Here is a 15,893-nt window from a genome sequence, read left to right as displayed (position 1 = left end):
GCTGGCTGTGGTTGTGTGTGTGTGTGTGTTCGTGTGTGTGCGTGTGTTTACACCTTTGCAAGTCTTGGAAAACATGTTGCAAGGCTCAACAAGACATGGATCAGAACCCATTACTGTTTAAGTACCAAGTGAGTTACGCCTGTAGCTTCGCACGCATAGCAAAAAACCATCACGCATCCAAAGTTAAGATGGAAAACTTTGTCAGATCTCGTTTCCATATCTGTTGATCAGAATTAAGCAGCTTAAAAAAGTAAGACTGTGCCTAAAAAAAGGCATCATTCTGACAGTAGTGTCAAACAGACGTGTAATTGCGATGGCAACACTGAGCAACTTTATTGTTTAATCAACTTATATTTCAGTCAGCAACTCTGCACGACGCCCCCTGTTGCACAACACTACATGAAATGTTGCCCACAACAGGGAATCAAAGTTAATTGTGTTTCTGAAGAATGCAGGAACTGATGAACATTAAAATGCATTCAAACTATTTTTTCTCTGACATTTCATTTGCGTTCGGCTTCAGTTCCAACAGAAAATACTGTCCGATTGCAGCGGTTGGCTCCTTTACAACAAGCAGAGAAGATGAAGTGTGAAACTAGCTTTGTTGTCTTTCATGAAAGAATTCCTAACAGTTGGCAGCCCGGTCATTTTTTAAGCCTCCTCTTCAACACCACTTCTGCTTGTAAATCTTGACTGCTGCGCTTCACACAAACCTCTGTAAATGTTTCACATTTGTTTTCACTCAAAGTTGTGTCCCCTGAAAATGTCACGCTATGTCAAATTGTACTTAAACAAAAAGGTGTGGCCAAGAATTACAGACCAGTACAGCTCCAGAGGCTCCGTGTCAGTCCGGACACTGATGTAAACTTGCATCAACACATACATCACACAGCATCCCCCGGTCTGCTCCACTCACCTCGTCTCCCTCCCGCCGGTGGAGCGGTTCATTCATGTCCTCTTGGCTGCGGACGCTGAAGTTCTGGATGGCCTCAGTGACACCTTTCAGTGAGCTGTAGATGTCCTCTGAGTTCATGTTCTCTGTGTCGTAGTCAAATGCACTGCACACGAAAGAAAAGGGACACTGAGCCAGGGCTGCAGCTCAAGTGAGTCTTCAAACCGCTTTACTCCACGTACGAAACATACTTCATACGGTGTTACACGTGCTTCTTGAGATAAATGTGGAAAACAATATTCCAGTGGATGACCAAAATTTAAAATCGACATTAAAACAACAAAAACTGTACTGATCATATAAACCCAAGGAGAAAAAGAGGCAGTAGGTGTGTTGTGATATTTAATAAATTAAATGTTGATAGTGCACATTTGATATTGTGTAAATAATCCACAGCCTCTTAAATCAGACTCTCCACCTCCCTGCACTCGAAGTTTGAGTTTAATTCATTCGCCAAAAAGAGACAAAACGCACAATAAACAAACTTATAGATAAATTTGACTGACTGACTTTAAAAAAAAAATTCTTTAAGTATTGCGATAATGTTGTTATCTGGATATTATTTAGGCCATGACAATGGTATCGTGATATTTCCGGCCCACTGAGCCACACCGACTCATGTTGTCTCATCTATACGCACATCTGTAGACTTTACTCTCGTCTCCTGAGTACACGTTGTCCTGTGTTCATGCTAATATGTCAACTATTGTTAGATGTTCCAAGTGTGAGTGAGCGGTACCTTGGTGAGGGGGTGTTCTGGGAGGTGTTGGTGGGGGAGGTGACCGGGCTGGACCAGTTAGCTGGAGAGCGGGGGGTGTGGCGCGTCAGAGGGCTGCCCATTGTTGCCTGAGGAAGTGTGACGAAGAACACACAAGTAAAGTTCAGTTAGAAAAGAAGTCTGCGATTAATGCAGCACTGTAATGATTCACAACCGCAGCGTACCGCGCGCGTCTGAAACACTCCCTTCGTTACCTGTGCAGCGTTGCCAGTGTTCTTCAGATGGTTTTGGAGCAGCTTGGTGGCTCCGTCCTGGAAGGTTTTGGGCAGAGCTGCCAGCAGCATGGTGAACTCTGGAGTGTTGAGCTGGAACAGTGAGATCAACACCGACTGGGCCGCCTGTAGCACAAAACATACATCCATCCCGGTCAGAAAGGGTTGGAATCGCTATCGTCTTTCCCTGCGTTTGTGTGCATTAACTGTGGGAATAATGTTTTGAGCTGGTGCAGGTTTTGTGTGCGAGCACCTTTCTGACGTCAGAGCTCTTGGGTTCAGTCGTCCACGTGATGATGCGGGAGATGGCGAGCCGAGTCTCACTGGAGTTCACAAAGTCTGGAGCTTCCATCTGTATCGTCAGCGTGTCGATATACTTCAAAATGGCCACCTTCACCTGTAATACACAAATGTGCAGATATAGGACTCATTAGGAAGTTGACTGACAACAAAGATACTGCACTGTGCACTGTGTGAGAAGCGCAAACGACAGTCATGGCCATGCTTCATCACAAATCAATCAAAAAGAAAAGCGATGACAAAAACAAAAGGAACCAATCACAGCAAACATTCAGCGCAGGCTCCGAAGCGCCACAACAACTGACTCCTGCCCTGATTTCCTTCCATCTCTTCCCATATGGACCAGAAACTTCCTCCAAATCACTTAGCAGCATTTGCGCGCGCCCATATAAGTGCTCCCCCCGGAGCGCACTGACCTGGGAGGACTGGCTCCAGGCTGCGGCCTGCTCGTCTAGAGAGCAGGCGTGGCGCCGCGCTCTGGGGGGGAACAATTTAACCCCGGACCCTCCCCTGCCTCGCCCTCGCCCGCAACACGAGCTCCGTACGGGCTTCAGAGAGAAAGAGGAGAATCACCGCGTCAATCAACGGAGAGAGAAAGGGGAGACGAGGACAGGGGCAGACAAGAGAGGAAGAGGGAGCAGAGGGAGGGAGCAGAGGGAGGGAGGGAGGGAGGGAGGGTGCAGAGAGTTTAAGAGGAGTAAAAAGATTGGAAAGTAGGCTTGGGCCACATTTAAATTTTATGATATTATTCTGAAAAATCTGTAATATACAATGTAATCGTTCAGGCCACATGATGGCAGCCAAGAGCTGTGATGCCTTGTTAATTAATAAAAAACAGTTTATGAAGCTTCATGCAACAGTTTGTAAGATGGATGGATGGATAGTTTGTAAGATGGAAGACTGAACATTATATTAGGATCCTTATAAAGAGAGTATACTTGTCAGCGTTGAAAGGAAAGTACATGACTTGATCATGCAGTATGTTTAGGGTGGGTTCGGCTTTTCTATTGTGTGATGTTGAGATCTTTTCCTGAAAATTCAATTGAGAAAACTGCTTTCAGATAAAATAAGCAGATCCTATCCAGTGAATTGCAGATCAGAGAAATCCAAGTACTTCATCACGATTGCAAAAATCCCACTGATCACCCACAGACACATTTCTACTGTCTCACAGTACGTGTCGTCATATTGCCCTCTCCTAGTCTGTGATGTGAGCTGTGAGGTCCCGCTGTGAGCCAACAGACTCTGAGAACAATGTTTTATGACCATCAAGAGTTTCCTCAGGTCTCAGAGTAGCTCAATGATCCAAAACTGTGCTTCAAGTGGCCACTTCTTCTCACTGCCTGGAGTTTGTGACTACAAAAACAACAGCTGACAGCAACAATAAAAAGCAACAGCAAGCTATCTCTTAAATGAAAAAATAAAAAAGGTAGGGATGAAGGGGTAAGGAGAGCGAGGAGGAGGGATGAAGTAGCAAAGCTTGAGTCGAAGGTAAGTAGTGTGTGTGGTGTGGGGGGGGGGGTGATACTGGTTCGTGAAGAGGAAAGTACGAGAGCATGAACAAGAAGTTAGAGGAGGGACGCTTGAAGGGAGCGTTCACACTGTAGCAGAGCAGCAAGCCAGATCAATCGCTGTCCAATCACACACACACACCTTGAGGTTGGGCGTCTGTGTCTGGTCCACGGTAAACCTCATGAGAATAGTGAACTGGAGGTCATTGGGGAAAGACTCTCTGTCAGAGGGGAAAAAACACATTGCTGTTAATACAAAAGGTCAGAGTAAACAATGATTTGTGTGTAAAAACACAAGACAGAGAAGACAGCAAGTATATGAGATACTGCCCGACAAGATATCCATTACATAAGAGATAATAATCAGTGAGTAATTATTGCAAAATGAACCCCGACAGGGTGAGCAGATCCCTAAAGCATCCCGTCTGGTTTCATCTCACAATACTGATCGCTGAATCCGTTACGACGGGGAGGCCAGTGTGTGTCGGCGGTTGCCTCTTGAGTCCATTAATTCCTGATTATGGACACCTCGAAGGGCATTATGCTGCTTATACCACGCTCACTTAGCAAAGGAAAGATTAAAACCATTCTTTTCTTTTCTTGCCACTTGTGTGTTAAAGTCGCCATCCTGTGGTGTTCAGAGGAACTAACGTAACACTCAGCGTTGTAAATAACTTATTCTGATTTTGTCGCCAGTGCATTAACTAATTAGTAAGTGTCCGTTATCAGACGTTAACGGCCACCTTGCAGCCAATCAGAACCGAGTATTCACCCCGACCATGGTATAAGTAACAAATAACATAAGCACAGACAATAGGCATACTATTCCCAAAGGTCTGGATACTTATGTCACCCATGGGTGAAGAACTTACATGCCCTAATGGCTGTACTGTGATAGTGTGCCACCCACCGTGTGACATCCAGGGCTCTCTGCACTTTGGCCTGCACGGAGCCCAGCAGGTCCGCTCCCATCTTCTTCAGCAGCTGTGTGAGCAGGACGAACAGCCAGTCCTGCAGATCTTCCTTGTGGACCAGGATGAAATCCACCAGTGTCTCCAGGAACATGCTGAACACCTAAACACACACAGAGTTTGGGTCACGCGGGGACTCGGGTCACTCGACAATTCACGTTTCACGCACACATGCATGCATACAAGTAGTCCTGCATTTACAGTGTTATTACAGGATACAGGGAGGTTCTGCTGGAGTATCATGTGAGAGTAGCATTAGTTCCCATGGTGAAGTTAGTGGTTATTCACTCGTTATTGCAGCAGCACACTTTGATTCTCAATGACCAATTCAACTTAAATAATCAAATGAATATTAATAATATTAGAAAACAACCAACATGAGACAGTTAATTACTTAAGAAGTAACCAATCAGACTGTGTGGTCACCATCTCTACATGCCGGTGGATGATTTCAGCAGGAAAGTGTAGTTTCAAGCAACCTTATGTGAGGTAGGTTAGTGAGTGACTCCATCCAAACACACGTGTAAATACAGTAGCACTGATTGGCCAAACTTACTCTCTACAGAGAGTTCCAGAGTGAAGTGGCATGGGGGGGGAGAGAGAGACACACATCTGTTAGCATCCTGACAAAGAACACCTGAATGAACTCAGCGTCCGTGTGCACGCTATAAAACTCCACTTTCTGTTCCAACATTTGCAAAAATGGAAATAAGAGTCAAATAAATAAGAGCAACAACGTTCTTTAAAACGTAAAGGGATGTTCTGTGCACTCTAGGAAAGAACTGAGAGAGACGTTGATGAACATGGGAGGTGAGAAAGAAGAAGTGAGGATGGTGTGGGATGGACAGATGGAGGCAGGAGAGGGGTCCAGGGTGAGATGCAGTACCTTGAAGGAGGCTGAGCTTATACCGGATTCTGCCGTGCCGTACACTCTGCCGGAATCTCGCTGAAATTCATCAAATCGTCAAACGAGGGGGGAAGAGGCTCACACACCGTACGACATGTGTGAGACAACGGGCACTCAAAAAAAAAAAAAAAAAAGGCCGAAAGGAAAGTGGCAATGTTAGAGAGGAACGAAACGCAGCTGGTTCGTCAGAAAGAGGAGCTGGCAGCCCAAAAATAAGCGCTTATATTTAAGTGCGTCTGAGCGCGTGCGGTCAGTGTCGTCGCCAAGAGAGGGAGCACCAGTGAACACAGTGAGCACAGCCGGTGGATCGGCTGCAGTGACAGAGCAATCCCACAGGACGGCGGAGAGGTGTGAGGTCACACGTAAACTCAGGCGTGGCATGCCGTTAGACGACAGTCCATCGCACACGCTGCATGCCCATGATTATGTCCGAGTGTGAATATTCATGCGAGTGTACAACTGATAGTATAGTTTGACCCGTTTATCTTCTTTATCTCTAAACGTATCAAAAACAGAACGATTTAACATCTGTGAGTGTTGAAATGTGTGTGTGTGTGTGTGTGTGTTAACAAATCGGTCCTTTGTGTTTGTTTTGGCAGAATCCGGTACAGTGAAGGTTGGTGGGGATAAAAAAAATAGAAGTGGGTGAATGATGAATCTATTTGAGATGATATCGTGAATGAGTGAGTGCTGTGCGTCTTTGGGTGAGTACTTGCGCCGTATGCACTCATACCTTACTGTGAGGGTCTGCAAACATCCGGGTGAAGATTTCACACAGCCTCTTCAACTCTACCCGACTGCAGATCAAAAACAAAACGGTTAGAATAAAATCAGCGATCGAGTCGTTCTTTGAGAACGCAACTGCCTGCTCTGTGGCTGACCTGAGGGTGCGTTGGTTCTTCAGCAGCGCCTGCAGGCCCAGAAGCCCCTCCTTCCTCTCCGACCAGTTGGCACTGGCACAGCGGTTCAGCACCTGGCAAGAACCACAGAGACCTGTTCAGACTTCTATACAGGCACCGAGGAAGTAATGCGATTTAGAAATGCTGAGCCTGACACAGAAGAGTCATAGCTTTCCAATTCTTGCACTCATTTCCTCAGCTGTGGGGCTAAAAGGTGTCTTTGTTGTTTGGCCAAATGACTATATGTATGGCTGCTGTTGCCGCCAACCTCAGCCACGTCTTCCGTCTGTCTCATGTATGTGGGGATGGCTCCTCCGTTCCTGGAGCTGTAGGACCTCTCCGAGCAGGCGCTGGATGCATCGCTGTTGGCGTCGTCGTCAGAGTACATGCCGTAGTTTTCGTACCGCCGCCGTGCTGGCTTCTTCTGCGGGTGGAGGACAGAAATCCAGAGGAGATGAAATTAAGCTGAAAATTAAGACAGAAGTAATAACAGGCACAGGCAAAAAACATGCACTCACACAGCTGTTTTCATAGAGCACAAACACAGCTACACACACACACACACACACACGAGGCAGGAGAAGAAGCTGACCTTGGACCGGATGTCTCCCAACAGCTGACAGCATTAAACAGAGGTAGAACCAGGGGTTAGTTAACACACACACACACACACACACTCCAGGAGATGTGAGCTGCACATGGTGACAGCTTACTGAAATGTGAGCAGAGTTATTATACGTTATGTGTACGTGTTCTCGTACCAGAGCATCTGCGAGGGCCTCTTCTACGTCGGAGCCCGTGTTGAGGACCCTCATGGCGCTGACTGAGGAAGAGAGACGACTGGACTGGCTGATGCCCAAACCCGATCCTGCAGAGAATCAGACGGATGGAAAGAGCGGAAGGACAGCAAGAGAGAACAAACGTTAGACTCGACTCCAAAGATTTCTAACTCCCTTCTCTCACTCGTCCCACTGATGACGTCCCACACACACTACATTTCCCATGAGGCAACCCTGTAAGTTGATGGGATGACTTGTTAGGTGACATTGCAGGTGCTGCTGGGGGGAGAAAGTATGATTGACAGAAAACACAGAGGAACATGTCGGCCTTGCAGGAAAGGGGCGGAGCTGAATAAAGAAAACAAATGGTAAAAACTGGCAGAATGGGCGGAAACATGCAATTCCACTGGAAGGTTCGACATCCTGGAGCAGAATACAAAAAAAACATTAAAAAAACACAAGAGGCTGATGGACAATAAAAGAAACAAATAATGTCGGAGAAGATGCTCGGCACTAAAGAGAACAAAAAGAAAACGGGTGAGCGAACAGGTGGGTGGGTGGGTGAGGTACGGAGAAACAGATGTACTCAGCCTTCACCTGCAGCGCCAAAAGCGTCAGGTGTGTGGAGAGCTCCGGTGGAGCGAGAGTAGCTCCGCGACGCTGCAACCAAGATTAAAACACACATACAGAGTTTAACACTCGCGCACACACACACACACACACGAGACAAACACACACACACGCACACGCACACACCCCTAACACTGACCGAACAAAGATGTGAGAGTGGAAAGAAAGGCTGAAAAACATGCATGTGATTGTTTTTCTGATGTTAATCGCCCTCAACTTTTTACACTGTTGGGATTTAGTGTAAATCAGACACTGAATGTAAATAAAAGTCAGTTTTTTGTTGTTTTGAGCTAACGTAATGTATACAAAAAGGTTTCTGTTCTCTTTTGATCATTGTGAGTTGACTCGTCATCCCTCCTGGCTACTCACCGAGGGGAGTGAAGGAGCGAATGGGGCTCGTGTCGCGGCTGCTCTCCCTGCTGGCCTCTCTGCTGCAGCCCTGACTCATACTGGGCCGAGGGATACGACTGCCCCGAGCTAACGCCACCCGGGTAACAACACCGCACCGCAGCAGAGGGAAAGATGAGGGGGGGGGGGGGGGGGAAGAGCAGCGGAGGGAAGAAAAGTGGTAGTAAGAACACAGAGGGGAAGGGGAAGGGACACGAAGAAGACAAGAAAAAGACAAAGAAGAAAGACAAACATGAGCAGTGACAAAGGAGAGCGAGAGAGAGAGAGCGAGAGAGCGAGAGAGAGAGAGGACGGTACATGGATAAAGACATGAATAAGACAGAACAGGCAAAAGTGACCAACTGAGTGACCAAGAGAGAATAAGAGCACAGGTGGAACGGCTCCCGGGGAGCATCTCAACAGGGTTTAGTCACTTCCTGTTTGGGATTTTCGTGCAAGGTTTGATCGTTTCAGCTCGTCTATAAAATGTCCACAAATACTGAAAGCCCCAAACAAAAGTTCCCCAAAAGGTGACTTCTTTAAATTGATTCGTCACATATTACATTTGGGTTCAATATCATAGTTTCCTAGTTCATAATCAGAATTTCAGGAGCTAGAACTAGTGAACTTTGGGCACATTTGGTTAAAAAAAAGTAACTTAAACAGTTGCAATTAAATTGTATGTTGATTCATAATTGTGTCAGCTCTCGTTGAGATGCACCCAACAGAAGCACAGGTGTGCTGCACTCACGTTTAAATGAAACGAAAACAAAGTCTGATAATCACGTGCACCCTGCAGAATGCACACAAACACGCAGAACAGAGAAGGAAGTGATTTGAGATGAATTAAGCCATCGGGGGAAAGGGGAGGATCTGCTTCTTTTTTTTTTTTTCATCCAGTAGCATCGCAATCAACTTCACCCTTCATTGCTGTGTTCGTCAGCATGTACCCAGCCAATCAGGGTTAATCACAGCCTGCCGGGGGGGGGGGGGGGGGGGGGTTTACAAAGCCCCGATGCAGCTTCACTGATCCTGCCAGAAGGCTCAGTCATCAGCCACGACAACAGGTTAGTAAAGACAGGGAGGATCCGCTGATCATGGGCACCCGTCACCGTAACAGCGCAGCCATGAAATCAGAGACAGGTTAGAGAGGAGTCGACTCTGCGAGGCTCGATGGAGGGATCGGGATTGTGAGACTTGTAGTGATGGATGGAGATAAAGAATGAGGGATGATTTTCAGATGGATTTGAGGTTAAGCGATGGATAGCAGGATGGTCCGGTCGAGGTCGGAGCCTTACCTCCTCTGCTTGCTCCGTTGTAGATGGAACTAATGCTGGAAGGAGCTACAGGACAGAAGCACCGGGGGCAGGAAGGCAAGAGGAAAGGGAGCAGGAGGGGAGAAAAAGATGAGATCTAAGGATAAGTGGACGATTGTGTGTGCTGCACCTAAGGGACCACTGAGTTTTTATAACCAAACCATCATATAGCATTTGAGCTTTTGCAGAAAAGACACATTTGCTTACCAACTGACAGGCGGGTGGGGGAGGCGTCTCTGGAGCAGCCCTGGCTACGGGGGATTCGGCTGCGTCTGTTTTTGTCCCCGCTGGACCCGGCCAGCACCCGGTGGGCCCCTGAGCTCAGGGTGCTCAGGGCCGTACTCGTCAGCACACGACCCGGGGAGCCGCTGCGACTGCCGGCTTCAGAGGGACGCAGAGAGACAAAACATAAAAGACAGGGAGGAATAAAGTCAGAGCTTTGCTCGGGCAACAAGAGGAGCTTAACAGGGAGCGCTGCAGAGAAACGGAAGCAGTTGATGTGAGGAGCTTACTGTGAAAATTATGACTAAGACAGTTGCTACTGCCCTTAACTTAGTGGAACTAGTTTCCAAACTCTTTTTTTAAATAACATTCACCACAATATGTAAACAATACACAGAACGTAATGGCAAACGTTACAATGTTTGATGTTGGAAAGAGGATCGATGGATGGGGCTCGGAGAGTTTGAAAGCCAAACCAAGAGGGACGTACATTTTGTGTCGGTGCCTATTTGTACACAATCTGTCACACATATGTGCAATTCCAACAAAATAAATACATAAAAGTGACACTTTGACATGATTTACAGACGGCTCTGTCGTCTTTTTAGTCCAAAATGAATCCATAACATTTGATGACAGAGGTCTCAATTTTCTCGTCCCCCATGTCGTCCCATCTCCAACTGCAAAGCCCACATTGTGACTAACACTACGACGACTCACATCACTATCAACCCGAGGACACAACAGTGGAGGAGAAGCTGCTCTGGGGTGCTGAATGTGTGTGAACAGACTTTTGAGGAACAAGCTTCAGGGCATGAAGCTGGACCGTAACTGATTTCAGCATGACTGACAAATGAGCACGCAGACCGGACTCTCTCGCTCTCTCAGTGACACGAAAACTCAACTACACACACACACACACACACACACACACACACACACACACACACACAAATGAACTGCTTCTATGTACTGGTGACACAGAGCTAAATAAATATGTCTAATTGCTATTTGCTACATAGAGATGTTTCTATTATCTTGATCACACTTGTGATTTAGCAGAACATACGTTTATCATGGAAAGAAGACTTCAACCTCTCTTTGACGTTTCTTTCTTACATTTTAAAGTCAACTCTACCTTCCTTTCTTCCCTCATCTCTTTATATTTACAGATACACAAAGTCAATGTGGATTCTACAAATGCCAATTTTAACAAAATAATGTTCAGAATTATTTGTTCGGGATCTAAAAACAAATATTTTGGAAACTGAATTCCACTTAGGACAGAAGTTTGTCCTTTTTTTTTTAGGCAGAAACACAAGGCTCCCAAAGCGGTGTGTTGAGCATGATCACAGAACAGCCAAGTTAACAGTCTGTGACTACAACTCCCAGCATGCCAGAGTGGGAGGAGCTTTAAGTGACCTTTTCTGGGTGCATGTGAAGGAGGGGGGGGAAGTCAGGGCAGCAGAGAGGAGGCAGTAAGGATAAAAAGAGCAGAAAAAGAAGTAGTGTTGAAATCTTACCACCAACAGGGGTAGCAGACTGAGATCCTGAGCCATTAAGCCCATTGGTTGAGAGGAGGGGGGGGAAGCAGAGGCGAGGGGGGAAGGAACAGCAGATTAAACCAGATGAATTATGGGTGTTAGCGCAAAAAAAGAAAAGCGTCATGGGAGTCAGAACACAGAGCACGATGGGAGCGCACCCCGGTGTTCCACATCGAGAATGAAGGCAAAGCTAAAGCACTCCATTTATTTAAGAGAAAACAAAAGTATGTTGCTCAAACAAACACACTGAACCAGCTGCAGATGATAGGCTGGGAGAAGCAATGCATGTTGGGACAGTTGGCATATGAATCAAGTAAGGCCTGTTCACAATGAGGAAAAGAAAATGCCTCAAAAGGAAAATGTGCTTAAAAAAATGTCCACACACTCGATCACACACACACACACACACACGTAGAAATCCTCCGTTCAGCTGCTGTTTCATCTGTTTCTGTGATGAGCACGTATATGCAGGGTTAATAAAGAGTGAAAATGTTACGGTGGTAACTTCTTTTTTTAAATTTATTTATTGATATATATATATATATTTTTTTTTTTAACATATTCAGTCTCTTTCAAACTCTCAAACCAGACTTGGTGATTGTTGGAACAGGGGAAAGACGAATCAGGACGGTTTTGATGAGTTTTATTTGGTTTCTGTTGAGTTTGAATGAAGTTTGTTTTGATTGGAGTCTGGTGGCTTTGAGGAGAGCATACTTATTGTGTTTTGTATATTTTAATACAATAGAATATTTGTAGGATGGAGCCGATAAACAGCAGTGACCACTGCAGAGTCGTTGTCCCCGGAATGAATGCTGACTGTAACCTTTCTGTTGTGAGATTTTGGGCTTTGAACCTTTGATCAGAAACCTTCCATTTGGTCTCTACATGTCCAGATGTCATGTGGGCTGTGGTCCAATCACTGCCAGACTTCAAACCAGGACCAACGCCATCACGCTTTAAGCTGCAAGTACTCTTGGAAAGCAGGTACACACACACACATCTGCTTTATGTGTTGCAACAGTAGCTAGCGCAGTAGCTCAGTTACTTAATGTCTGTTGAAGTATTTTTTTAATAACCTACACGACAGCCAGAGCAGCGGAAATAAACTGTCCACCACACCCATACTCAGTGATGACACAACATGCATAGAAAAACACATTCAAACACACACACACACACACACACACACACACAATAACTCCTCTTTACACAAAACACCTTGATCAGAATGAGAGCGACAGCAGGTGGACCACCATTCCCACTGTGGTACACAGATAGAGACACACACACACACACACACACACACACACACACACACACACAGAATACCTGGTGTGCAATCGGATTCGTCGGAACCTGAAGGCACAAAAACATTCACATAGAGCTTGTCACCATGAAGGCAACAAATAATAATACCGTACTCTACAACAAGAGCCAGAGAAACTACCAACACACTCTCAAAGAAGCTCACCCCCACACACACACACACACACACCGATTCTGTTGCTGTGTTTGTGTTTATGTGATGCGGTAAGTGGACTTCCGGAACGTTCCAGTCACAGCTGAGTTTAAGTCTGGGGGGGGGGGGGGGGGGGGGTACATACGTTGGGACTGGGAGACCATCTTAGTGCGGCTGCGTCCTCGTGAGTCCACCTGGCTGGACACGCTGCTGGCGGTGGACAAGGGCTGCTTGGTACGTACACGGCCTGTATTATGTGGAGGGAAAAACACTGTAAGAGAGAAAAAAAAAAAAAACACACACACACACTGCTACACTTGCTACACATCTAGTCACATCTAGTTTGCAGCTGAATGAAGCCCAGAACCTAAGAAGCACTACGACCGACGAAAAGCCACTAATGCTGGAAGCTGCTGAGCGAACGTTAGATCCTAAACTAAACACTCGGCCACACAAGACACAAACACCAGGGATGCTTCAGTGGGTCAGCAGGTCATCACTTGTCATGACTCTGATATTTATTTATCTTTTGAGTGTAAGTTCACCCCCGTGTCTGAGCGAGAGAGGGGTGATGATTCATCGCATAGATGAGTCCAAAACGGTGGACTCTACATCAGAAAGGTTCAGGTCTGATTTAAAGCAGTAGATTTGAATTTGAGCCATTTTCAACCCATGAAATACTGATTTTAATACATTTGGTAATAAATGTCAATATTAACACCAGCATTGGTGCGTTTTAATACAGTACAGTCGTATCATTTAACTGACAGATTAAAAAACGTGTTAAAATGTGCAGCATTAAGTGATTTTATGCAGATATCAACCAACTTCTTGCAGCACTTTGCGGGTCACTGTGAGATATTACTGCAACAGTTCAGAACTATAATTCACTTCAGCCACGGCAGAGCGTCATCCGACCCACTTAAAGCTGCAATTTATGCGTTTGCTCAGCCAAAATACCATCGCCACTATCAATGTTAACGTTCACGATCTAAAAACATTTTATTTTACATTTGTGCTTCTATAAATTGAGGCTGCCGCTACAAGAACTTCAATATATATTGAGTCCACTTTCCCCAACTAGAACATCCCTAAACACACACACACACACACACACACACACACACACACACACACACACACACACACACACACACACACACACACACACACACACACACACACACACACACACACACACACACACACACACACACACACACACCCCTAACCACAACCTTACCATTGTCTGACCTGGTCCCTACAGACAGACAAAGAGGGAGCAGGTTGTAAAGAGTACACTTCACCTGCACGTTTCATACTGTATTCATATCTTCCCTTTACATTCTATGTAGGTAATATTTATATGTATATATATATATATATATATATATATATATATATATGTATGTTGTCAAAGTATCTGAACCCCTACACATGCTAAGTATCCTATTAAAGCCTCAATAACTGAACGCGTTGCTGGTCAGACCTTTTTCTACATTAAACACAAGATTAAACCGTAGCAAAGCAGAAGATGATCTTAAGATGTGTATTTAATTTGATTCATGATGCGATGAGTAGGAAGGTGATACAAATGAGGGTGTAGTGTACGTTTGACAGCAGGGGGCGCTGTGGCCACACGCTGCAACAAAAGAAGCTGACTGGATTTGTTGGACTGGAATGAGGTGAGGAAAGGGAAAAGAAGAGAAATAAAAGAAAAGAAAAGCATGAGTAGGTTGTTGCTGGTGAAGCAGAGTGAGATGATCTTACCATCCGTTTTATCAGAGGCATCATCTTTAGTGGCAGAGAGAGAGAGAGAAAGCGAGGGAGAGAGAGAGTGGGTGGGAGAAAGAAAAGGGAAGAAACAAATGGAAACAAAAAACGAAGGATCGATACAAATGATTAATAAAAGTAAGAGACACAAAAGGAAAAGGGAATCCGAAAAAGGGAAAATGAAGATCAAAACAGAAAGTGTCAGTGACATGAAACACAAAATAACGAAAAAGTATTCAGAATGAAAGACGGAAAACAAGAGAAGAGACACAAGAGAAGAGAGAGCACAGTCTGTATTAGTTACAGAGCATCTGGTAAAAAGGGAGCAGATGCAGTGGTCAACATCAAGACAGAGAGAGAACACAACAGAACATGCACACAGACGATATTCATACCAAAACATGTACAGGACACATCAACAGGCAATGAGGAGGCAGCAGGAGAGGAGAGGAGAGAGAGGAGTGTGTGGGATCCATCCGTCTGTAGATGTGGCCAGCGTTTATAGAGCATAACGTTCACTTCAACCTGTCCGAAGCTTCAGAAGCACTACCTCTGAGCTGACCCGAGACGACTCCTGAGACTCCTGTCTGATTACTCGTCTAGCTTGGCTAACAGGACCCTTACCCAGTGAGGAGTAGGAGCCAGGGTGCAGGCGCCCTGCTGCCCTGGTCTGTCCGACGTTCCGGTGCTTAGCGACCGCTGCTGCGTTAACATCCACGTCGCTACGGGATCGCTGCAGGGAGGCCGACGACGGCCCGCCCTTTGAACCCAAAGGGACTGATAGGGCAGCAGGAGGAGGAGGAGGAGGAGGAGGAGGAGGAGGAGGAGGAGGAGGAGGAGTGTGTTGGAGAAGGGATGGGAGGTGATGAGGGTATAGATACATCACAAAACACATGCAGGCAACCACACTACTCAATACTGATACCATACAGAAGTACACAAACAGCCAGACACATGTAAGCATGTGTGTGTGTGTGTGTGCGTGCGTACATGTGTGTAGTAACATGAAAACAACGTGACAGGATGTGGCTGTACGGACACAGGCAGATGTAAATGAGAATGATGGGAAATGGCTCTGTGGGAGCTGATGTTTGTCACAGTGTGTGTGTGTGTGTGTGTGTGTGTGTGTGTGTGTGTGTGTGTGTGTGTGTGTGTGTGTGTGTGTGTGTGTGTGTGGTGGTTGGTGTGTGTGTGTGTGTGTGTGTGTGTGTGTGTGTGTGTGTGTGTGTGTGTGTGTGTGTGTGTGTGTGTGT

General features: G+C 45.9%; 1 protein-coding gene across 1 annotated transcript in view; it reads right to left on the bottom strand.

Moving 5' to 3' along the window:
- clasp2 (cytoplasmic linker associated protein 2) overlaps positions 1-15,893 on the bottom strand; it is a 52,131-nt gene that overhangs the window by 3,734 nt on the left and 32,504 nt on the right. Inside the window, 20 exon segments of the mRNA XM_079288716.1 lie at positions 917-1,058; positions 1,692-1,798; positions 1,925-2,068; positions 2,196-2,339; positions 3,896-3,974; positions 4,664-4,827; positions 5,611-5,670; positions 6,365-6,428; positions 6,513-6,604; positions 6,799-6,951; positions 7,123-7,146; positions 7,292-7,398; positions 7,907-7,969; positions 8,309-8,416; positions 9,625-9,669; positions 9,850-10,023; positions 12,738-12,764; positions 13,013-13,114; positions 14,638-14,661; positions 15,265-15,417. Of these exon segments, the coding sequence (XP_079144842.1) occupies positions 917-1,058; positions 1,692-1,798; positions 1,925-2,068; positions 2,196-2,339; positions 3,896-3,974; positions 4,664-4,827; positions 5,611-5,670; positions 6,365-6,428; positions 6,513-6,604; positions 6,799-6,951; positions 7,123-7,146; positions 7,292-7,398; positions 7,907-7,969; positions 8,309-8,416; positions 9,625-9,669; positions 9,850-10,023; positions 12,738-12,764; positions 13,013-13,114; positions 14,638-14,661; positions 15,265-15,417 (1,976 nt within the window).

This window comes from Melanostigma gelatinosum, assembly GCF_949748355.1.
Source record: "Melanostigma gelatinosum genome assembly, chromosome: 17".
NCBI lineage: Eukaryota > Metazoa > Chordata > Actinopteri > Perciformes > Zoarcidae > Melanostigma > Melanostigma gelatinosum.
The sequence above is the reverse complement of the archived record's forward strand: the minus strand, read 5'-3'. Positions and strand labels throughout refer to the sequence as shown.